This window comes from Podospora bellae-mahoneyi, chromosome 5 (genome assembly GCF_035222275.1).
Source record: "Podospora bellae-mahoneyi strain CBS 112042 chromosome 5, whole genome shotgun sequence".
In the NCBI taxonomy this organism is placed as follows: Eukaryota; Fungi; Ascomycota; class Sordariomycetes; order Sordariales; family Podosporaceae; genus Podospora; species Podospora bellae-mahoneyi.
The window spans coordinates 67,039-83,395 of NC_085884.1; the positions used below are offsets into that span (position 1 = coordinate 67,039).

At 54.4% G+C, this 16,357-nt stretch overlaps 6 protein-coding genes across 6 annotated transcripts; 3 read left to right on the forward strand and 3 right to left on the reverse strand.

The window, feature by feature from the left end:
- Positions 1-721: 721 nt before the first annotated feature.
- Positions 722-4,660, forward strand: QC761_502960 (uncharacterized protein). Its single transcript, XM_062879531.1, has 3 exons — positions 722-2,577; positions 2,678-4,197; positions 4,315-4,660. The coding sequence occupies exons 1-2, from the start codon at positions 1,663-1,665 to the stop codon at positions 3,269-3,271; spliced, it is 1,509 nt and encodes a 502-aa protein (XP_062730298.1). The 5' UTR covers positions 722-1,662; the 3' UTR covers positions 3,272-4,197; positions 4,315-4,660.
- On the reverse strand, positions 3,525-5,430 carry QC761_502950 (uncharacterized protein). Its single transcript, XM_062879530.1, has 5 exons — positions 4,930-5,430; positions 4,820-4,866; positions 4,690-4,756; positions 4,336-4,635; positions 3,525-4,272 (listed from the first exon to the last, which is right to left on the reverse strand). The coding sequence occupies exons 1-5, from the start codon at positions 5,137-5,139 to the stop codon at positions 3,865-3,867; spliced, it is 1,032 nt and encodes a 343-aa protein (XP_062730299.1). The 5' UTR covers positions 5,140-5,430; the 3' UTR covers positions 3,525-3,864.
- Positions 5,431-6,298: 868 nt separating this feature from the next.
- On the forward strand, positions 6,299-8,029 carry QC761_502940 (uncharacterized protein; the record flags this gene model as incomplete). Its single annotated transcript, XM_062879529.1, has 1 exon — positions 6,299-8,029. The coding sequence occupies one exon, from the start codon at positions 6,299-6,301 to the stop codon at positions 8,027-8,029; it is 1,731 nt and encodes a 576-aa protein (XP_062730300.1).
- Positions 8,030-8,585: 556 nt separating this feature from the next.
- Positions 8,586-10,437, reverse strand: QC761_502930 (uncharacterized protein; the record flags this gene model as incomplete). The annotated part of the gene is made up of 2 exons (XM_062879528.1): positions 8,586-9,436; positions 9,491-10,437. 2 exons carry the CDS (start codon positions 10,435-10,437, stop codon positions 8,806-8,808), a joined length of 1,578 nt encoding a protein of 525 aa, XP_062730301.1. The 3' UTR covers positions 8,586-8,805.
- Positions 10,438-11,232: 795 nt separating this feature from the next.
- Positions 11,233-12,654, reverse strand: QC761_502920 (uncharacterized protein; the record flags this gene model as incomplete). Its single annotated transcript, XM_062879527.1, has 1 exon — positions 11,233-12,654. One exon carries the CDS (start codon positions 12,652-12,654, stop codon positions 11,233-11,235), a length of 1,422 nt encoding a protein of 473 aa, XP_062730302.1.
- A 1,849-nt stretch (positions 12,655-14,503) lies between these two features.
- On the forward strand, positions 14,504-15,695 carry QC761_502915 (uncharacterized protein; the record flags this gene model as incomplete). Its single annotated transcript, XM_062879526.1, has 2 exons — positions 14,504-14,767; positions 14,814-15,695. 2 exons carry the CDS (start codon positions 14,504-14,506, stop codon positions 15,693-15,695), a joined length of 1,146 nt encoding a protein of 381 aa, XP_062730303.1.
- Between the last annotated feature and the right edge of the window lie 662 nt (positions 15,696-16,357).

The following is a 16,357-nucleotide window of genomic DNA, read 5'->3' on the forward strand; positions in this document are numbered from 1 at the left end:
GGCATCTTTCACTTTTTCCAACACCTTGTAGTTGTTTTCTTAGCTGGCATGCAATTACATATATCCCCTTCATCATATGCCCTTTTTCGTTGTACGTATTTCAGGTTTAATGTTGTGTTTGTCTTTCCCAATCATGCCGACGGGAAACTAAGGAACGCCGGGACGACGAGCGGGGGTAGGCACCAGGGTTGCATCGTGAACTGTAGGAGACTTGAGAGCTCTGAATTTTGCGCTTTTGGTGCTGTCCAGGAAAAGGCCAGAATATTTCTGGAGGGTTTGATCAGCTTGCCCTCTCAGGCCAAACACCAAACATCAGCATTCACATTCCTCGCAGTCAATCTGGTGGTGAAAGCAACTGGGAGCACGTGGGGAGAGGGGACACCGTGCCAGACCCTTGGGATAAAAATAAGAACTTAGCGTCATCCAAGCTCTCGGTGACATTGCGCTATCTAGCAAACGCGGGGCAAAAGAGACCTGTATCTCTCAACCTGCAACTGGAATGTTGTGTCTAAACTATGGGTAAAAGAGCCTCAGTAGCATTAATTTTTTTTTCTTTGTCGTGTTATGCTCGCGGTAGAGGATATTTTTGCCACGGTCTGGTTTGCCAAACACAGGCGGTCTCTTATGCAGTGAGATCAGATGCAACCGTGACAGTCAGCCCCTCACCAATCCCTCCCCCAACAGACAGTGCTGCTGCGCCGGCCGCCGGGGAAGAAACCGGTGAAAATTTCCTGAGGTTGAGTGGCTCTGCGCCGCAGGCGTTGTATGGGATTTGAATAGGGGTTTTTGTTAGAATTCTCTCTCGACAACAGTTCCAGGTAACACGCCTCTGGTCCACAAGATGACGAAGTTTGTCGAGTCCCTGTCGAGGCCGGAGTCAGGTTGTTTAGCACATCGTGTACAGGGACACCAGCGTTACCTATTTGATCCGGGGAGTCTACATGTATTTCGAACACTTTTGTACATCAAAGAGCTCTTCATTACTCCGTAGACCTGTCCACAGCCGCATCATCAACTGATACCCGGATGTCTCGAAGCGCACTGTCAGAGGACCCCCGTCAGCGCTAGCGTCGGTCTTCAGGGCTGACGATCCATGTGGGGCATGGATGGCATGGCTGGGACCCTACGGGGCCGTTCCCGAAGACCGAACGCGCCAGGTCTGCCCATCTTCATCATTCAGGAACCAGTTAATGGGCGGGTAGAAAATAACGATTCAGACGTTGAAACAAGTCGTCGGGAGTGACCTGAGGGATACCCGACATGGGACATACCCAGCCTACACACTACTGACTGAGGTGTCGCATGGAGATCGCCCAGCAGAACAGGTTTGGCTGCTGGAGGGTGCCTGGTTGGAAGTGGGTGGTGCAAGGTTTCTGGCAGGTACCACCCTCCTGTCGTGCATCATTAGCGCCCGACCCTCTGGAGCAACACCCCATGAGGCCCCAATCAATCCTCAGCATTTGCGGTGCACGCAGAGCTGAAGGCCAGAAGCTCGTATTTCCTCCGCTCATTTCCCACGCACGCTCTCTTTATCAGAGTGTTTCGCTGGTTCTCTGGCTTTTCTGTCTTCGTGATCCTTTGCTTTCTCCCCTCCAACGTCCCTCTCCCAGTCCGATGTGCTGCTGAGCTGGAGATGCTGCAGCCTGTCGCCGTCCCATCTCGATGATTTCACAACATAAATACACCGGTTCGCCCGCCAGAATGCCGTCTCGGAGGTCGTCTGTCGCGATCGCCTTCATCGCCCTTAGTTTCCTGCTGCTGCTCTACACATCGAGGAGGCTGGGCAGTTGGACGCCCTACAACGAGCCTTATCACCACGAGACTGATCCCCACAAGAGCCAACATGCGCCCCAGGGAGATGGCGCCCACGATACCAAGCCCGTACCGTCGACACAGGCCCCCGCCGTCGACCCCCTGTGCGAAGGGTTCCCCGACACCAGCAACATCCTGCTCGTCATGAAAACGGGAGCGTCCGAGTCCTTTGCGCGTGTGCCCACCCAGATGATGACCATGCTCAAGTGCCTCCCCGACTTCCTCATCTTTAGCGACATGGACCAAAACATTGGCGGACAAGATATCCACGACAGTCTGGCCACGGTCCAGGAGGCTGCGCAGGAAGACAACTCGGACTTTGACCTGTATCGCCGACAAAAGTGGTGCGAGGTCGACCAGGAGAACTGCAACAAGCTCGGCAACCCGGCCCGGGAAGGGTGGAACCTTGACAAGTACAAGAACGTTCACATTGCTGAGAAGGCGTATAACATGCGGCCCAACTACGACTGGTATCTGTTTGTCGACGCCGACACCTACGTGCTGTGGCCCAACCTGGTCGAGTGGCTGAAGCAGCTAAAGCCGACCAAGAAGGTCTACCTGGGCAGCGTCACGCTGATCAATAACTTCAGCTTCGGACACGGAGGCTCGGGTTACATCGTCAGCAAGGCGACCATGGACGACTTCATCGGCAACAACCCGGGTGTCGGCAACCAGTACGATATGAGAGCAAAGCGCGAGTGCTGCGGCGATTACATCTTTGCCCTTGCGCTCAAGGACAAGACGGAAGTCGGGGTCCAGCAGATGGTAAGTGTCTCCCTCCCTGCATTGGCACGCTCGCTCGCGTGGTGTCTTGGATCCCGATCGCTTCCAGCATTCTGGGACGAGGCTAACAACTGGACTGCAGTGGCCTACCATCAACGGCGAAAAGCCCGCCACTCTTCCCTTCGGCCCATCGCATTGGTGCCACCCCATTGTCACCATGCACCACATGAACGCCGAGGAGATCAACACCTTCTGGCACTTTGAACGGAAGCGATACCACCGCCTCGCGCAGTCTGGCAAAAAGGCCGAGACGCTAGTGATCCGCGACATCTTTGACGAATTCTTGGCTCCCAAACTGAACGAGACACGCGAAGATTGGGACAACAACGCCGACAATCGCTTCTACCTCGACCAATCCAACGACCGCAAGTGGGAAGACTGGATGACGAACCGCATGAAGAAGCAGGATCAGTACAACGAGCACGAGAAGAAGGCACACGAGTCGTTCGAGGCCTGTGGTGCCGCCTGCAAGAGCTTGGGCAACGAGTGCTTCATGTACAGATACAAGGATGGTGCCTGCAGTATTTCCAACTCTTTCCAGCTTGGCAAACCTCTGAAGAAGGGGGCAGAGAAGGACCGGACCATGAGCGGCTGGGACGTCGAAAAGATCAAGAAGTGGGTGGCCGATCAACCGGCATGCGACAAGATCCGTTGGCCCGAGGTCAAGACCAACTAGAAAGAGGAGTTGTCATCATGGTCGCCAATGGGAGTTTCATTCCGATTCAAGGCAAAAAACACACATTCATGAGCCATCAAGTTTAGGAATTTTAGGGATAGGGACTGCTTTGGCGTTTGGGTTGGCTTTGACGGGCGCTGTGGCATACTGGGTAGGTATAATGAAGGAAGGGAAAGACAGGACAAAAAAAGAGGAGCTCTCTGGTACAGGACTCCCTCAGCATCATTGAACAAAACACTACAAAAGCGGCGGGAATAGATCTTTTTGGGGGGCACTTTTACAACCAGCGGCATCTGACAAGCAAGCAGGCGAGCACGTACATTGGTCATTTTCTCTTGATAGAATTTGTTTGACGGCATCTCTCCTTCAACAATTGTATAAATCTGCTTTGGCATATGTAGATGAATGCAACCATGTAGACAACAGGGTGTGTTTGGGTTGTTGAAACAAGTGTTGCCACTCCCCTGGATTGGGTACCATACGGCAAACCAATAATCCCGGCGTGAGACACACATCAAGACATGTTTTATTGCCCATCTCATTTTATCCAGCTTCACCTTCCCTGCATCCCCAGTCCTCGTTCACGGCTCCGGCTAGATATACGGCTGCAGACTAGGCAAAACCCGATCATACGCCACACTGGACGGCGGCTCCATTGCAAACATGTAGTTTCCCCACCATGGGCCGCCTCCCCACCAAGCCCAGCCAGTCCAGACATCGTTGTTCTGCTGCAGGTAGCTCAGCATTCCTGTCAGGGCAGCAATGCAGTTGGTGTTGGCCCCGCCGGCTGTCTCTCCGAGGAAGCCCTTCTTCTTATTCTGCTTCAGCCACTCGGTAGCAGCACGGACACGTTCAGCGCCGATGGTGCGGGAAACGCAGGTTTCCGAGGTGCCGGAGCCGTCGCTGTCGAGGTACTGGTGCATTTGGTAAATAATCTTCTCGCCCGTCGAGTCGGCTGGATCACGGAGGGAGAGGAGGTTGGCTCCGTTGCCCGAGGATACCTATGGGCGAGTATGGTTAGTGCCAAGACTGACAATGAAAAGGGGCAAAATAGGGGCCATTACCCAGGTCCAAGCGCCAGTCCAAGAGTTTCCTTCGACCATGATGTACTGAGCCGTCGCTCCCGTGGCACGGATGGCGTCGATAGCAGCTTGGTTGAGGCGGCGGACTAGATCATCAGCCATGTCGTGATACTCGTTGTTGGTGTCAAAGATGACCTTGTCGTTGTTGACGAAGAGCTTGGCAATGGTGGTCCACCAGGCCGCGAAGCCAGCTACATCGGTTATGACGTTGTTGTAGTAGCGGCCAAAGTTGTGGGGGTCAATGATGGCATAGGCGCCTTTGCTGGTGACATAGTTGACGATCTGGAGCTTTATTAGCGACTTATCAAGAACAGGACACGTTCACTGGGAAACTACATCAGTCAGGCCACTGGCATAAGTGGCATCAAGTGGGCCATCAAGCTTGTTGGGAACAATGCGTTCCCTGACAGGGTGTCAGCGCTTTTGACTGGAGTACGTTATGTTGAATATGCCAAGGTCAACTCACATCATGAAAGCAATGCGGAAAGTGTTGAATCCCTTGCCCATCAAGGCCTATCCCGTATCATCAGTTTTAGAAGCTACACAAGCAATCTGCCGTGTCTAATCAAGACTTACGTCGATACTCGACCTCACCGGCCAGGTGTAGTGTTTTCCAAGCTGGCCAGGCAGAGTATCTTTTCCGAACTCAGCGCCGGATTGGTTGACGCCAACGAACTGGAACTTGGTTGCCCGCTTGGTCGGAGCATCACAGACTGGCGCCGGAGCCGGAGCCGCCAGCGCTGACCCGAGGGCAGCAGCGCCGAGAAGAAAATTGAGAAGCTTCATGGCGAACTCTCACAGAATGATGGAGTGACAAGTTCAACATAGCAGCAACACGGCAGACTCATTCTTATATCAATAGTCAATATTTCCATTCAGTCTTGACGACTGCCATCAAAACATCACCAGGCCACCGGAAATACCCCCTCCGCCCTCGCGATGAGAAAATAAAGTAAAGTTGATTAGGAGCTCTGCGCTGCTCAGATTTCCCTGAAACATTACGCCACGAGTGAGGCTCATATTCAGGCATGTCGGCGAGCACATAATTCGCGAGTGAAAGAGGCTCCAATCGGCGCCTCGGGAGGTATCTCGTCACCAAGATGCCGATGCAGACTTGCCAACAGCCGGGAATCGTCGTTGGAGAGTCTGAGGGGTGACACCCTGCTCAAGGCCCGAATGGGGCTGCTTCCTCCGCCCTCCTCGAATCAGCCGTGAGAGCGCCATCGAAGGGATGGTCACAAGAAACAGATCAGATGGGCCGTTGAGCTCGTAGTGGCTATTCTCACTTTAGCAAGTTAAATAATAAGATTGACTTGCGATAAATTAGAGACTGGAACGACAAAACATCGATCACCTAAAGATCGAGGACACAGATTACCTTAGTTAGGTAGGCACTTGAGGCTCAGTCCAAATCATCAGACAAGGCTGCGATGTTTTTGCCTGTAAGGGAGGCTACTATTTCCCCCTGACTTGTATCTATCTTAGTCAGCTAGTAGGTGCCGATGTCATTCAGGTAGGTCAGATTATGGGGTACACTGTAGCGAAATCTTAGCCCTTTGCCTAGCGATCACCTAGATACAACAATGACCAGTATGGCAAAGCACCGCAAATTATCATTGCTATAGTCGCACTAGTTTCCTTGGCGACACACAAGCCGTTGAAAATGCCGATCTAGATACAGGGCCGGGAGTAATCCGGCAACCGGAACAGGGGGGCGGAGCCGGCCCGCATGACCTCTGCCTTAACACCGATTTGAGCCGAATGTTTCGACCCCCTTTCCCCTCGTAGTTGGTGGGCATGTTGGTGTTACACTCTCTCCAAATCCTCATTAACTCAGCCAGCTGATCGACCGATTCGCGTTGAAATTTAGGACGGTACAATCGGACGTCGAGCCGCCCGGCAACGCTATTAGCAACCGAACTCACCGGAGAAAAGTGGAGAACAGATGGCCGGACTCCGGGTCATTCCGGGATGCAGACGAGGCTTGCACTTTGGAGGTACCTGTGGACGGAGGGTGACCTTGCAGACAACACGACAGTTAAGGCCACTAGGGCAGCCAGGAAGCAGCTGCCGACAATATTCTGCCACCACAGCATCAACACCTAATGGAAGAGGATGGGGCCGCAACGCATTCATTGCCTCAGGGGCACTGGGTCTCGTTGGATTCGGAGCAGGTGTCATGTTCGGCAAGGGATACTATGAATTAATGCAACCAAAGGCTGAATGGGATTTGAACACGCCGAATATCCCGAAGGCTATCACGTATGCCAACCGATTCGAGATGCTGCATGCTGCCGAGGAGATTGCCCGACTGATAGGCCAAGATTGTGTCAGTTACGACTCTGATGTGTTGGAACATCACGGACACTCTGACTGGTCTACTTCCAACTCCTCAGAAAGAGCCGTCGCTGTAGTCTTTCCTCGGACGACGGAGGATGTGTCTACCATCGCCCGGATATGCAGCAAACGCAAAGTCCCCATGGTCCCTTTTGGAGCTGGCTCGTCGGTTGAGGGCAACTTCAGCCAGCCTTATTCAGGAATCTGCATCGACTTCACCAATATGGACAAGGTGATATCGTTCCACCCGGAAGATATGGACGTGGTAGTCCAGCCAGGAGTAAACTGGGTCGATCTCAACAACAAGATTGCCCACACCAACCTCTTCGCGCCGATGGACCCCTCCCCCACAGCCACGGTCGGTGGCATGGTCTCAACTAACTGTTCTGGCACCAATGCCTTCCGCTACGGAACCATGAAAGACTGGGTCCTCAACCTCACCGTTGTCCTGCCTGACGGCCAAACCGTCAAGACCCGTCGACGACCACGAAAGACATCGGCGGGGTACAATCTCACCTCGTTATTCGTCGGTGCAGAAGGGACTCTGGGTATGGTGACAGAAATCACCCTCAAACTCGCCCCTATACCGCAAGACACCTCCGTCGCCGTGATCCCCTTTCCCAGCATCAACGACGCCGCCGCAGCCGCCACCTCGCTCATCCGATCTGGCATCTCCGGCCTTGCCGCTCTCGAAATCATGGACGACGCCCAGATGGCCATCCTCAACAAGCACGGCAGCGCCACCGTCCGCCAACGCCGCTGGCAGGAGAAGCCTACCCTGTTTATCAAATTCTCCGGCACCACCGAAGCAATCAAATCCGACATTTCACGCGTCTCATCCCTCGTGGCACCTTTCAATGCTCACCAGCTCATCTTTGCCAGATCGAAAACGGAGGAATCCAATCTCTGGGCTGCGCGCAAAGAAGCCTTGTTCACCATGGTTAATATCCGCCCCGAGGGAACAGAAATGTGGTCTACCGACGTTGCGGTGCCCATCTCGCGGCTTGCCGAGATCATCACCTGGTCCAAAGAGGAGTGTTCCAAGCTGGGCATTTTTGCCAGCGTCATTGGACATGTGGGGGATGGCAACTTTCATGTGGCTATGATGTACGACCCGAGGAATGCAGGGCAAAAGGAGGCAGTGGGGAAGACGGTCAAAGAGATGATGAAGAGGGCGTTGGAGATGGAGGGGACCGTGTCAGGGGAGCATGCTATTGGGATTGGCAAGAAGGGTAGCCTCAGGGACGAGTTGGGGGTGGAAACGATTGGGTTGATGAGGGCGTTGAAGAGGGCTGTGGATCCGGATTGGATTATGAACCCAGGGAAGGTGTTTGACTAGCGTCGTTCTTTATCTCGCTCATATATATTAGGTAGTGGTATTTTTGGTTGCATAGGTAGGTACTGTTCGACACTCAAAGCTCGGGTATCATCGCGAAATGTCATATTCATCACCTACACCCTGCCCTTAGTTGCCCAATGACCTCCTCTCCTACAAACACCGCCACAGTTCCGATCAAGACCCAGCCCCCGACATACCAAGCCCAGCCACCCACCACACCAACCACCAAGCCCCAGATTAAAACATCGAATACGCACGACGCAAAGCTCTGGCTCACTGCACCAGGACACACCTCAACCACAGACCGGCCGAACAGCAGCTGTTTTGCTTGCCAGAGCCCTATGATGGCCCTCCAGATTGCATACAGCGTAAAAACTGCCCAAACAGCATCTCGAAAAGTGGTGAAAGAGGGATTTTGGATTTTGAATGAGACTTCGTATAGGATCGGGCTGAAATAGGTTTGCCACCGTGGTTAACGGTTTGTGGACGTAGTCTGGGTTGGGTTGGAATTCGACCGGCGGCATTGATACTTCGTGGTATAAATGTGTTGGTGGATGTAATACATTGGTAAACACTTTATTAGGGATGAATGGCGGGTAGCAAATCACATGGGAGTTCGGGTTCTTTCTATTAAATGCTGCCTGGGGGAACCACGCAATCCAGGAGACGTGCCAAGAGTCGAATGCCATCGAGACCTGCCAAGGTGGTACTAAGTTATCGAACATCCATCCTAGCTACAACAAGACGCGCAATCTAATTATTGTCTTTCAGGTCAACTAAGCCTTGTTTTCGCCATCGCGCGTGACAGTCTCAGCCAAACCAGGCTGCTCCCCCTTTTCTTTTCTAGCAATGACAGCCTCGATCTCGGCAGCCAAGCGAGACTCGCCCTTTCTGGTGTTCCACGGACGTGGCCCGTCCTTAGAGAACATGACCTCAATCTCCTCCAACGTCTTACCGCAGGTCTCTGGGTAAAACACCCAGAACCAGATCGCCGCGGCAACGCACAAGGCGCCAAAGATGATAAAGAGCTTCCAGGTAATGTTGACAAAAGCTGGTGGCGTGAACATGCCCAAGGCAAAGTTGAAGACCCAGTTGGACAGAGCCGCCATCGACATGCCTGTGGCACGGGTGCCGAGGGACCACACTTCAGCAGCGTAGATCCAGCATACTGGAGCCAGCGTAAGGGCGTACACCACGATCAGGAGATACGAGAAGGTGATGACAGTGTTGGCCGGGGCGCCCGAGTGAACAGCAATGACAATGTTGGCATTCGGGGGGTTGCCAACTCCACCAGGAACGTCGGTGTGGTTGCCACCCATGACACCGCCGATGACAAAGTGGCAGAAGCCCATGCCAAGAGCTCCCCAGACAAGGAGAGTGCGACGGCCAGTCTTGTCAATGAAAAGCCTGTGAAGAGGTGTCAGTCTTTGTGTTGTTGACGACCAACGAGAAAGAACTTACCACATGACACCTGTAAAGATGATGAAGACGGCATACTGAATACCCGAAGTAACCATGGCCACATCGCCCTCCAACCCAGCCATCTGGGCGATATATGTCAGGTAATACACAATGACATTGGCACCAGCCAGTTGCTGCCACGCCTGTACCGTCGTTCCCGCCATGGTCCTCTTCCACATTCCATTCTTGAAGAACTTCCTCCACCCCTTTCCAGCCTCCCTCTCCGCATTCATGACTGTGACAATCTCTTCCCACTCGGCAATCACCCTCGGATCCTCAATATTGCCATCCGCCTGGATGTTTGCCAGCGTCCGGATCGCTTCTTCATCTTTCCCCACTTTGGCCAACCATCTGGGGGACCGGGGCAGAAAGGGCAGCCCAATAATGAGGAGAACGCAAGGGATAAACTGCGTCCCCCACGCCGTCCGGAAGCTTGCCGTCCCCGGGATACTGGCACACGCATAGCCGATAAAGTACATGATCAAAATGCCAAACTCGATGGCGAGCTGCTGAATAATTACCAGACTCCCTCTCTTTTCCGCTTTGGCGATCTCGGCCAGGTACACGGGCACCTGAGCAGACGTGATACCAACCGTGAATCCGTTGAACACTCTGCCCACGATCAGCTGGCCGACGTTTTGGCAGGCCACCTGCACAGATGTCCCAATAAGCCAGAATAAGCACGCAAACATGATGGAGTCCCTCCGGCCAATCTTGTCCGAGATGGGGCCTGCAACGGCAGAGCCGAGGACGGAGCCGGCGGCGAGGGCGGAACCGATGGCACCTTGGATGACGCCCGAGGGATTGTTGAAGTAGGTGATGTACTGGTTCGTGACGACGATGGCCGACATGGAAGAGATGTCGAAGCCGAAAAGGGCACCGCCCAGAGTGGCGATGATGGCCACGAGGTGGACATTGTAGATAGTGGGGAGCTTCATCTTGGGCATCCTGTCTAGGTGTCTGAGCCCCTTGGGTGCTGCTGATGGTGACACACAAGAGCTCAGGTGGGAATAAGCTTAAAAAAATGGAGGAACCACCAGGCTGGTCGATGGGAGCAGAGAAGGAAATTCTTAACGTTATCTATCTCGCCTCGCCATATGGAGGTCTGGATCGGCCGACCAATATTACCCTTTGCATCCTCGCATCCTCGCATCCTGCGTGAGGGGAGAGACATACAACCGTAGACGCGAGCCAATGCGGTCAGGCCGCTGCGACCAGGAAGAGGCATGGTTGATACAAGCAAGTTGAGCCGTTCTGGATGTTACCCTGATGGTCGTGCGTGCCTGTGGTCCAGGAAGCGTCAAGATGGTGGTGGAGCGAGGGAGGTTGGAGGAAATGACGAATCCCGCCAATCATGGGCCGGACCGTTGCGACGCAGCGGAAGTATGCCGTGGCATACCGTTGAGACTGTGACTGTCAATGCACCGGGTTTCGCAGCCGTGATAGGCGCGCTTCTGACCCATGCTCGGGTGAATGTAGCATCGACGAGCAGGTCACTACCGCCTTCGGCAGTTTTATCGACGATACCTGACTTGCTGTCGATCGGTGGATGTGTCTCCAGGAATTTTCCCCGGCTTTTTTACCCCAACTTTGAGGTGGAGAGGTGGAGGCCTGATCACGGCGTGTTCAGTGTTTACTGTGTGGAGATGGAATGTGCCAAACCGGCGTCATATTTTCTGATCAGACATGGCAGCTGGCTGCCTTTTTCCCGCAATACAAGATCCATCCGTCTACCTACATGATCAAGCGGCAGTGATGTACTGGCTGTGCGCTCGAATCCGCTTGCCATACTTGTACAACACCCACGGTACTGGAACCAACACGACGGAGATGAACCCCAACAAACTGCTGGCCCATCCGGTACCCAAAGACGAGAATAGCTGCACGGTAAACAGAGGGAAGGCGCCTCCAAAGGCATACCTCAACAAACTGTTGGCACTGAGCGCACTCGCGCCGTGCAGCGAACCATACGAGTTCATAATGTACAGGGCACCGCTGCTGTACACCATGATGTTTCCCACAGCAAAGGGCACTGCGGCCACGACAGGGCTCGCCCAGTGTGTGCCTGCGTTGGCGGACCACCCGAACCAAAACAAACTGGCTGGGTTGAGGGCACTGCCCACCATGGCGCCGTAGAGACGGTGCTCAGGTGGCACTTTGCCAACCCCATACTTGGTCTCCAATGCGGGATACGTGCGACGGTCAATGTAGACAACCCCAACGAATCCTACTACGCACCCCAGCGCGATGGAGAGAAATGTGAGGCCTTGCTGGCCCGGGGTGAAGTTGTAGTGGCCGCCAGGGCCAAAGATGTAGGGAAATGCGGCAAAGAAGCTGTAAAAAACGGCAAAGTTGAAGGCCATGTAGATGGTCATGAAGAGCACGATGGACTCGACAAAGAGCATCTTGAACGGCTTGAGAAGAATATGCTGGAGGATGGCGCGGGATGGCGGAGCGACCTTGGAGGACCGTGTGGGTGTTTTCTCGTTTCGCGTGCGCTTCTCCAGAATGATCTTTTTGTAGGTTTCGGACTGGGGAAGGGCGTACAGGTAGTTGAAGACGATCATGAAGAGGATAACCCATTGAAGCCATCGCCATCCCTTGGCCTCGATCAGGTAGCCGCCGACAACAGGCCCAAAGGCCGGCCCCAGAAAAGGCGAAACAAAGTAAAAAGGATACACGACGCCGGCGAGGGTGGGCCGCCAGAGATCGGCATTGGTGCCGCCGCCCACCGACACAACGGCACTGCCAAAGAAGCCAGCAAAGGTGCGGCAGACAATCAGGGTGACAAAGTTGGGAGCCAGTCCGGAGCCCAGGGTGAACAGGCCAAAGATGGGAACTGTCGTCAAATAGACGATCCTGCGGCCGTAGTTCTCGCTGACAGGGGCAGCAATGATGGCGCCGAGACCAAGGGCCCAGAGGAAGAGGGAGAGGCCGAGCAATGATTCGGTGCGGGACACGTTGAACTGCTGTGATATGTCGTTGGTACCCGAGGTGTAGACCGAGGAGGCAAAAGAGACGTTGACGCAGAGGAGGGCCGGAATGCTCGTCATGTAGAGACGCTTCCACAGGGGCCAGTTGTAGGGACAGTCGGCATCATCAGGGCCTGTCCAGTCCAGGTCAACCAAGTCGCGTGCCTGAGGCGCTCGGGAGGGGAGAGCCATGGCGGTCGAGCGTAAAAGTAAGTGTCCTGGTAATGTGAGCAGTCCATGTTACCCACCTCACATCAAATACCTGTCGACGATGATTCATCCTGTCGGTCATTCCCGTTGCGTGCCCGGGTGTTGTTGGTTGACTGTCGACGTTCCCTGACGGAAGCCTGGCTTGATGCTGCTTGTGGGGACTCGGACGAGGGAGGAGCTTTGACCACTACGAAAGACCAAGCTGTTGCACGTGACAGCGCATGATCCATGCCAACTCGGAAGGATCCTGGAAAGTCACTCACCCTCTTCCTCCCTCATCCTTACCACTGGCGACAATGAACAATGGCCGACCTCACAGCTGTCCCGGGCGAGCTGCCCAGAATGATATCCCATGAGCTCGAGGAACCATTTGACGATTCAACCTCCGTCGAAACATGCCTCGCTTAGGGTTATTACGCACCGGAAGGAAGTCGGGTAAATATCACGTGCCCGCGCGAAGGTTTCGCGAAGAGGGCCGTTTGCACAACACGCCTCAGCCTCTGCTGTGTTGTTTGTCGTGGCAGCTCTCCAGCATCAACAACAATGGCTACCTTCATGAACCTGCCGAACGAGACCCTCGTCCACATTTGCAACAAGGTGCGCGATTTCGACACCCCCGCCGATGTCCTCAACACTCTGCGCCCTGTCCCGTACCGCCCACCGCCTCGCCATCGTTGCTGAAAGGCCCCTGTACAAAGTCGGAATAGAGAAATTCAAGACTCTTCCCCTGTCATGAGCTGCCCACACCGGCCAAACCGGCACTGCGTGTAAGGCGCTCGAATATGGCGCTGACCCCAATGCCTGCTTCCAATTTGCGTTCAAGGTCGAGTTCTGGGACAGGGTCGAGGATGCAATCCGGGCCGAAGAGCGTGAGAAGAGGGACCGTGAACCGGTCGAAGATGCAGACGAGTCAGAGGTTACTGAACCGTGCAAGCGACATCTGACTCCCACCTTTATCCAGATTGATGCCCTGTTGCCCACCGGCTGCACAACAGTCTCGAATAGCACCGCCCCTCTCCACAATGGCATTGACGCAAGAGTTGGGCCTGATGCTGACGTAGAAATGGCCGAGGGTAACGACGGCTCTTACGACGAACCAGACGAAACACTAGACGACGATAGAGAGTGGCATTGGTCTCAACAAGGCCCGGCATGTGTGGAACAGCCCCAGGGTTCGTAAATACACAGGCTTGCACCTGGCCGCCAAGAGAGGGCACAACGATGTGATCAGTATCCTGTTGGACAATGGTGCCAATGTCGAAGCTCTGGCAGCGCGTTTCTGTTTGTGCTCCAAAATGGCACCATCTGGGAAAGGTTGGCCGCAGCTAGTTCTGGTGATGACGAGTTCCTGAGGCAGTGGTCACCGCTGCATGTGGCAATCCGTCACAAGAATCTTGACAAAGCCAAACTCCTGGTCTCCCGGGGTGCCGATGCCACGAGAGGCGCCAACGGTGGTTATACGGCCCTTCATCAACTGGCCTACGGAGGCCACTTGGAGTTGCTTCAAGATATTCTGGACGGAAACAGGGCGGTCAATATCAACGTCGCAGACAAGCGAGGTCTCACACCCCTATACCATGCCGCCGTCCTCCACCAGGAGCCTGTTGTCTCTTTTCTGGTCGACTGTGGCGCCGCGGTTGACCCCCGCATAGAGATTCGTCTGGGCGAGGGCAAGAGAATCATCACAACGCCTCTCGGCGAGGCCTGCAGCATTGGCAACTTCCCGGCTGCGAAAATATTGCTGAATCTCGGTGCCGACATGACGCAACTGGCTACAGCACATTTGGCTGACGGGAAACATATGAAGCTTCCACTGCCTACCCTCTGTTGCATGTACTCGCATGCTGACGCACTGGACGATCCATTGGAGGACGGCGACCAGGTTGCGGCGACACCCCAGTCTTGTGCTCGTACCGAGCCGGTCGAGCGACTTGTCAAAGGCGGCGTTCCTCACGAATGGACATTCAACAACAGGCGAAGGGCGTTTGCGCTTCGCCTAGCCGCCCGCAACTTGAGATGGGATGCCATTGTCGGCTTGTTGGAGGCTGGTGCCGACGTCAACGCGGCTGACGATCAGGGACAAACTGCGCTGATGGTTTTGCTTGGCAACTTTCGCTATACTCAACAATTTCCCGATCTAGTCGACAAACCCGAAAAGGTCGTTGGTCTACGACAACCTACAAGCGTTTGTGGCCTTTGGGGTCGAGGTCAATGCCCAAGACCACTCAGGGAAAACGGCTCTCCATCATTTCCTCAGGGCCTTTGCCGAGTGGCCCGATCGCCAGCGGACAACCGAAAACGCAAAGGAGGTCCTCCAATTTCTTATGGAAGAGGGCGCAGACCCGCTTATTCGCGACAACAATGACGTTACGGCCTTTGAGACGGCGGTCAAATGCAAGCACGTCTGGGCTATCAACATGATGTCGCTCATGTGCAAACTCGACCCAAACATGTCGTTTGGTGGCCTAGACAAGGGACAAAGACTCTTTCTCGCCGCTGGGTGTGCTCATCAGTATAAAGCCTTATACAGGTATGACGAAGGGGAGCACCCCCCGGATGCCGACCACAATGAGCTCATGTCCTTGAGGGGGGCCCATGACATGATAATGGACATGGACCTGCTCGACCCTGACGATGATTTCCCAACAGGGCTCTGGGATGCCCAAAGTCGCTTCAAGGCAACCCAGGCGGTTAGTGAAGCGGTGATTGACACACTGCTCAATATGGATCTGTCCCATCACTTTACATCGTCCATGCCCTTCTTTCTGTGGTGTCTCCCTCCGGCGCACCGGTGGCATGTGCGGTCCTCGCACCAGCTCATCAAGCTCACTGTTGCCCGTGTCCTCTGCCGCGGTGGTGGCTTGAGTGTATCCCAGCTCGGCTCCGACCAGATCAAATCATTGGTCAAACGGTTACGGCGATGTCGGAATGGGACATGGTCTGCCATCTGCTGGACTCGGTCCCTGACCGCGAGATTGACAACATCGGCGGCGATCGGGAAACGCTGCTGTTTGCAATTCTAGCGCATAAAGAGATGACGGGCCGGACTTAGCTATGCCAGTTGCATCTCTAAGCTGGTCGAACGCGGGGCGGATTGCCATCGACTCATCGACTGCCAACACAACGGGTTTGCCATGAGTCCTCTGACGGGGGCATTGATGTACCAGAGCAGCCCATTGATACAGAGGCTGTTGGCCCTGCAGCCCATCAAGGACCACCCTGAGGCTGTCAACCAACCTTTCCTGTACCAGGCGGTCAGGCATCTGCTGGAGGCGGATCGTAGGTACAGCTATGCAGGGTACCAGACACCGGCCAAGTGCCACTGAGGTCCCAGCATAATCCAATTGGTGATGGAATCAGGGGCTGACACGGCCGTGACAACCGACATGTTACAGCGCCGACAGTTTATATGGAAATATTGTTGCTTGTTCAAAATCTTGAGTCCAGGTGTGAACATTCACCGCAGGAATAACCAGGGCGAGTCTGTGATCAGTTACCTACGGCAACTACTGGGCCCCGGTGCCGATGAAGACCATGGTCAAAAGGAGGGAGTGATTGAGAACGGATTGGAGCATCTCAATAAACACTTTGCGACTGTGCTGGGCGAGGATGGACGTGAGACAATTGTATGGAAGGAGACGCCGTGCACAGGTCAGGCTGGTTAATGGTCCGGAATCAAGACTTT

Bases quoted from the DNA above. Each gene is read 5' to 3' on its own strand.
- QC761_502960 (XM_062879531.1), top strand. From the start codon at position 1,663: ATGATTTCACAACATAAATACACCGGTTCGCCCGCCAGAATGCCGTCT. The intron at 2,578-2,677 runs GTAAGTGTCTCC...ACTGGACTGCAG, and splicing joins AAGTCGGGGTCCAGCAGATG to TGGCCTACCATCAACGGCGA.
- QC761_502950 (XM_062879530.1), bottom strand. From the start codon at position 5,139: ATGAAGCTTCTCAATTTTCTTCTCGGCGCTGCTGCCCTCGGGTCAGCG. The intron at 4,757-4,819 runs GTGAGTTGACCT...ACACCCTGTCAG, and splicing joins TTCCGCATTGCTTTCATGAT to GGAACGCATTGTTCCCAACA. The intron at 4,636-4,689 runs GTAGTTTCCCAG...ATAAAGCTCCAG, and splicing joins ATGCCAGTGGCCTGACTGAT to ATCGTCAACTATGTCACCAG.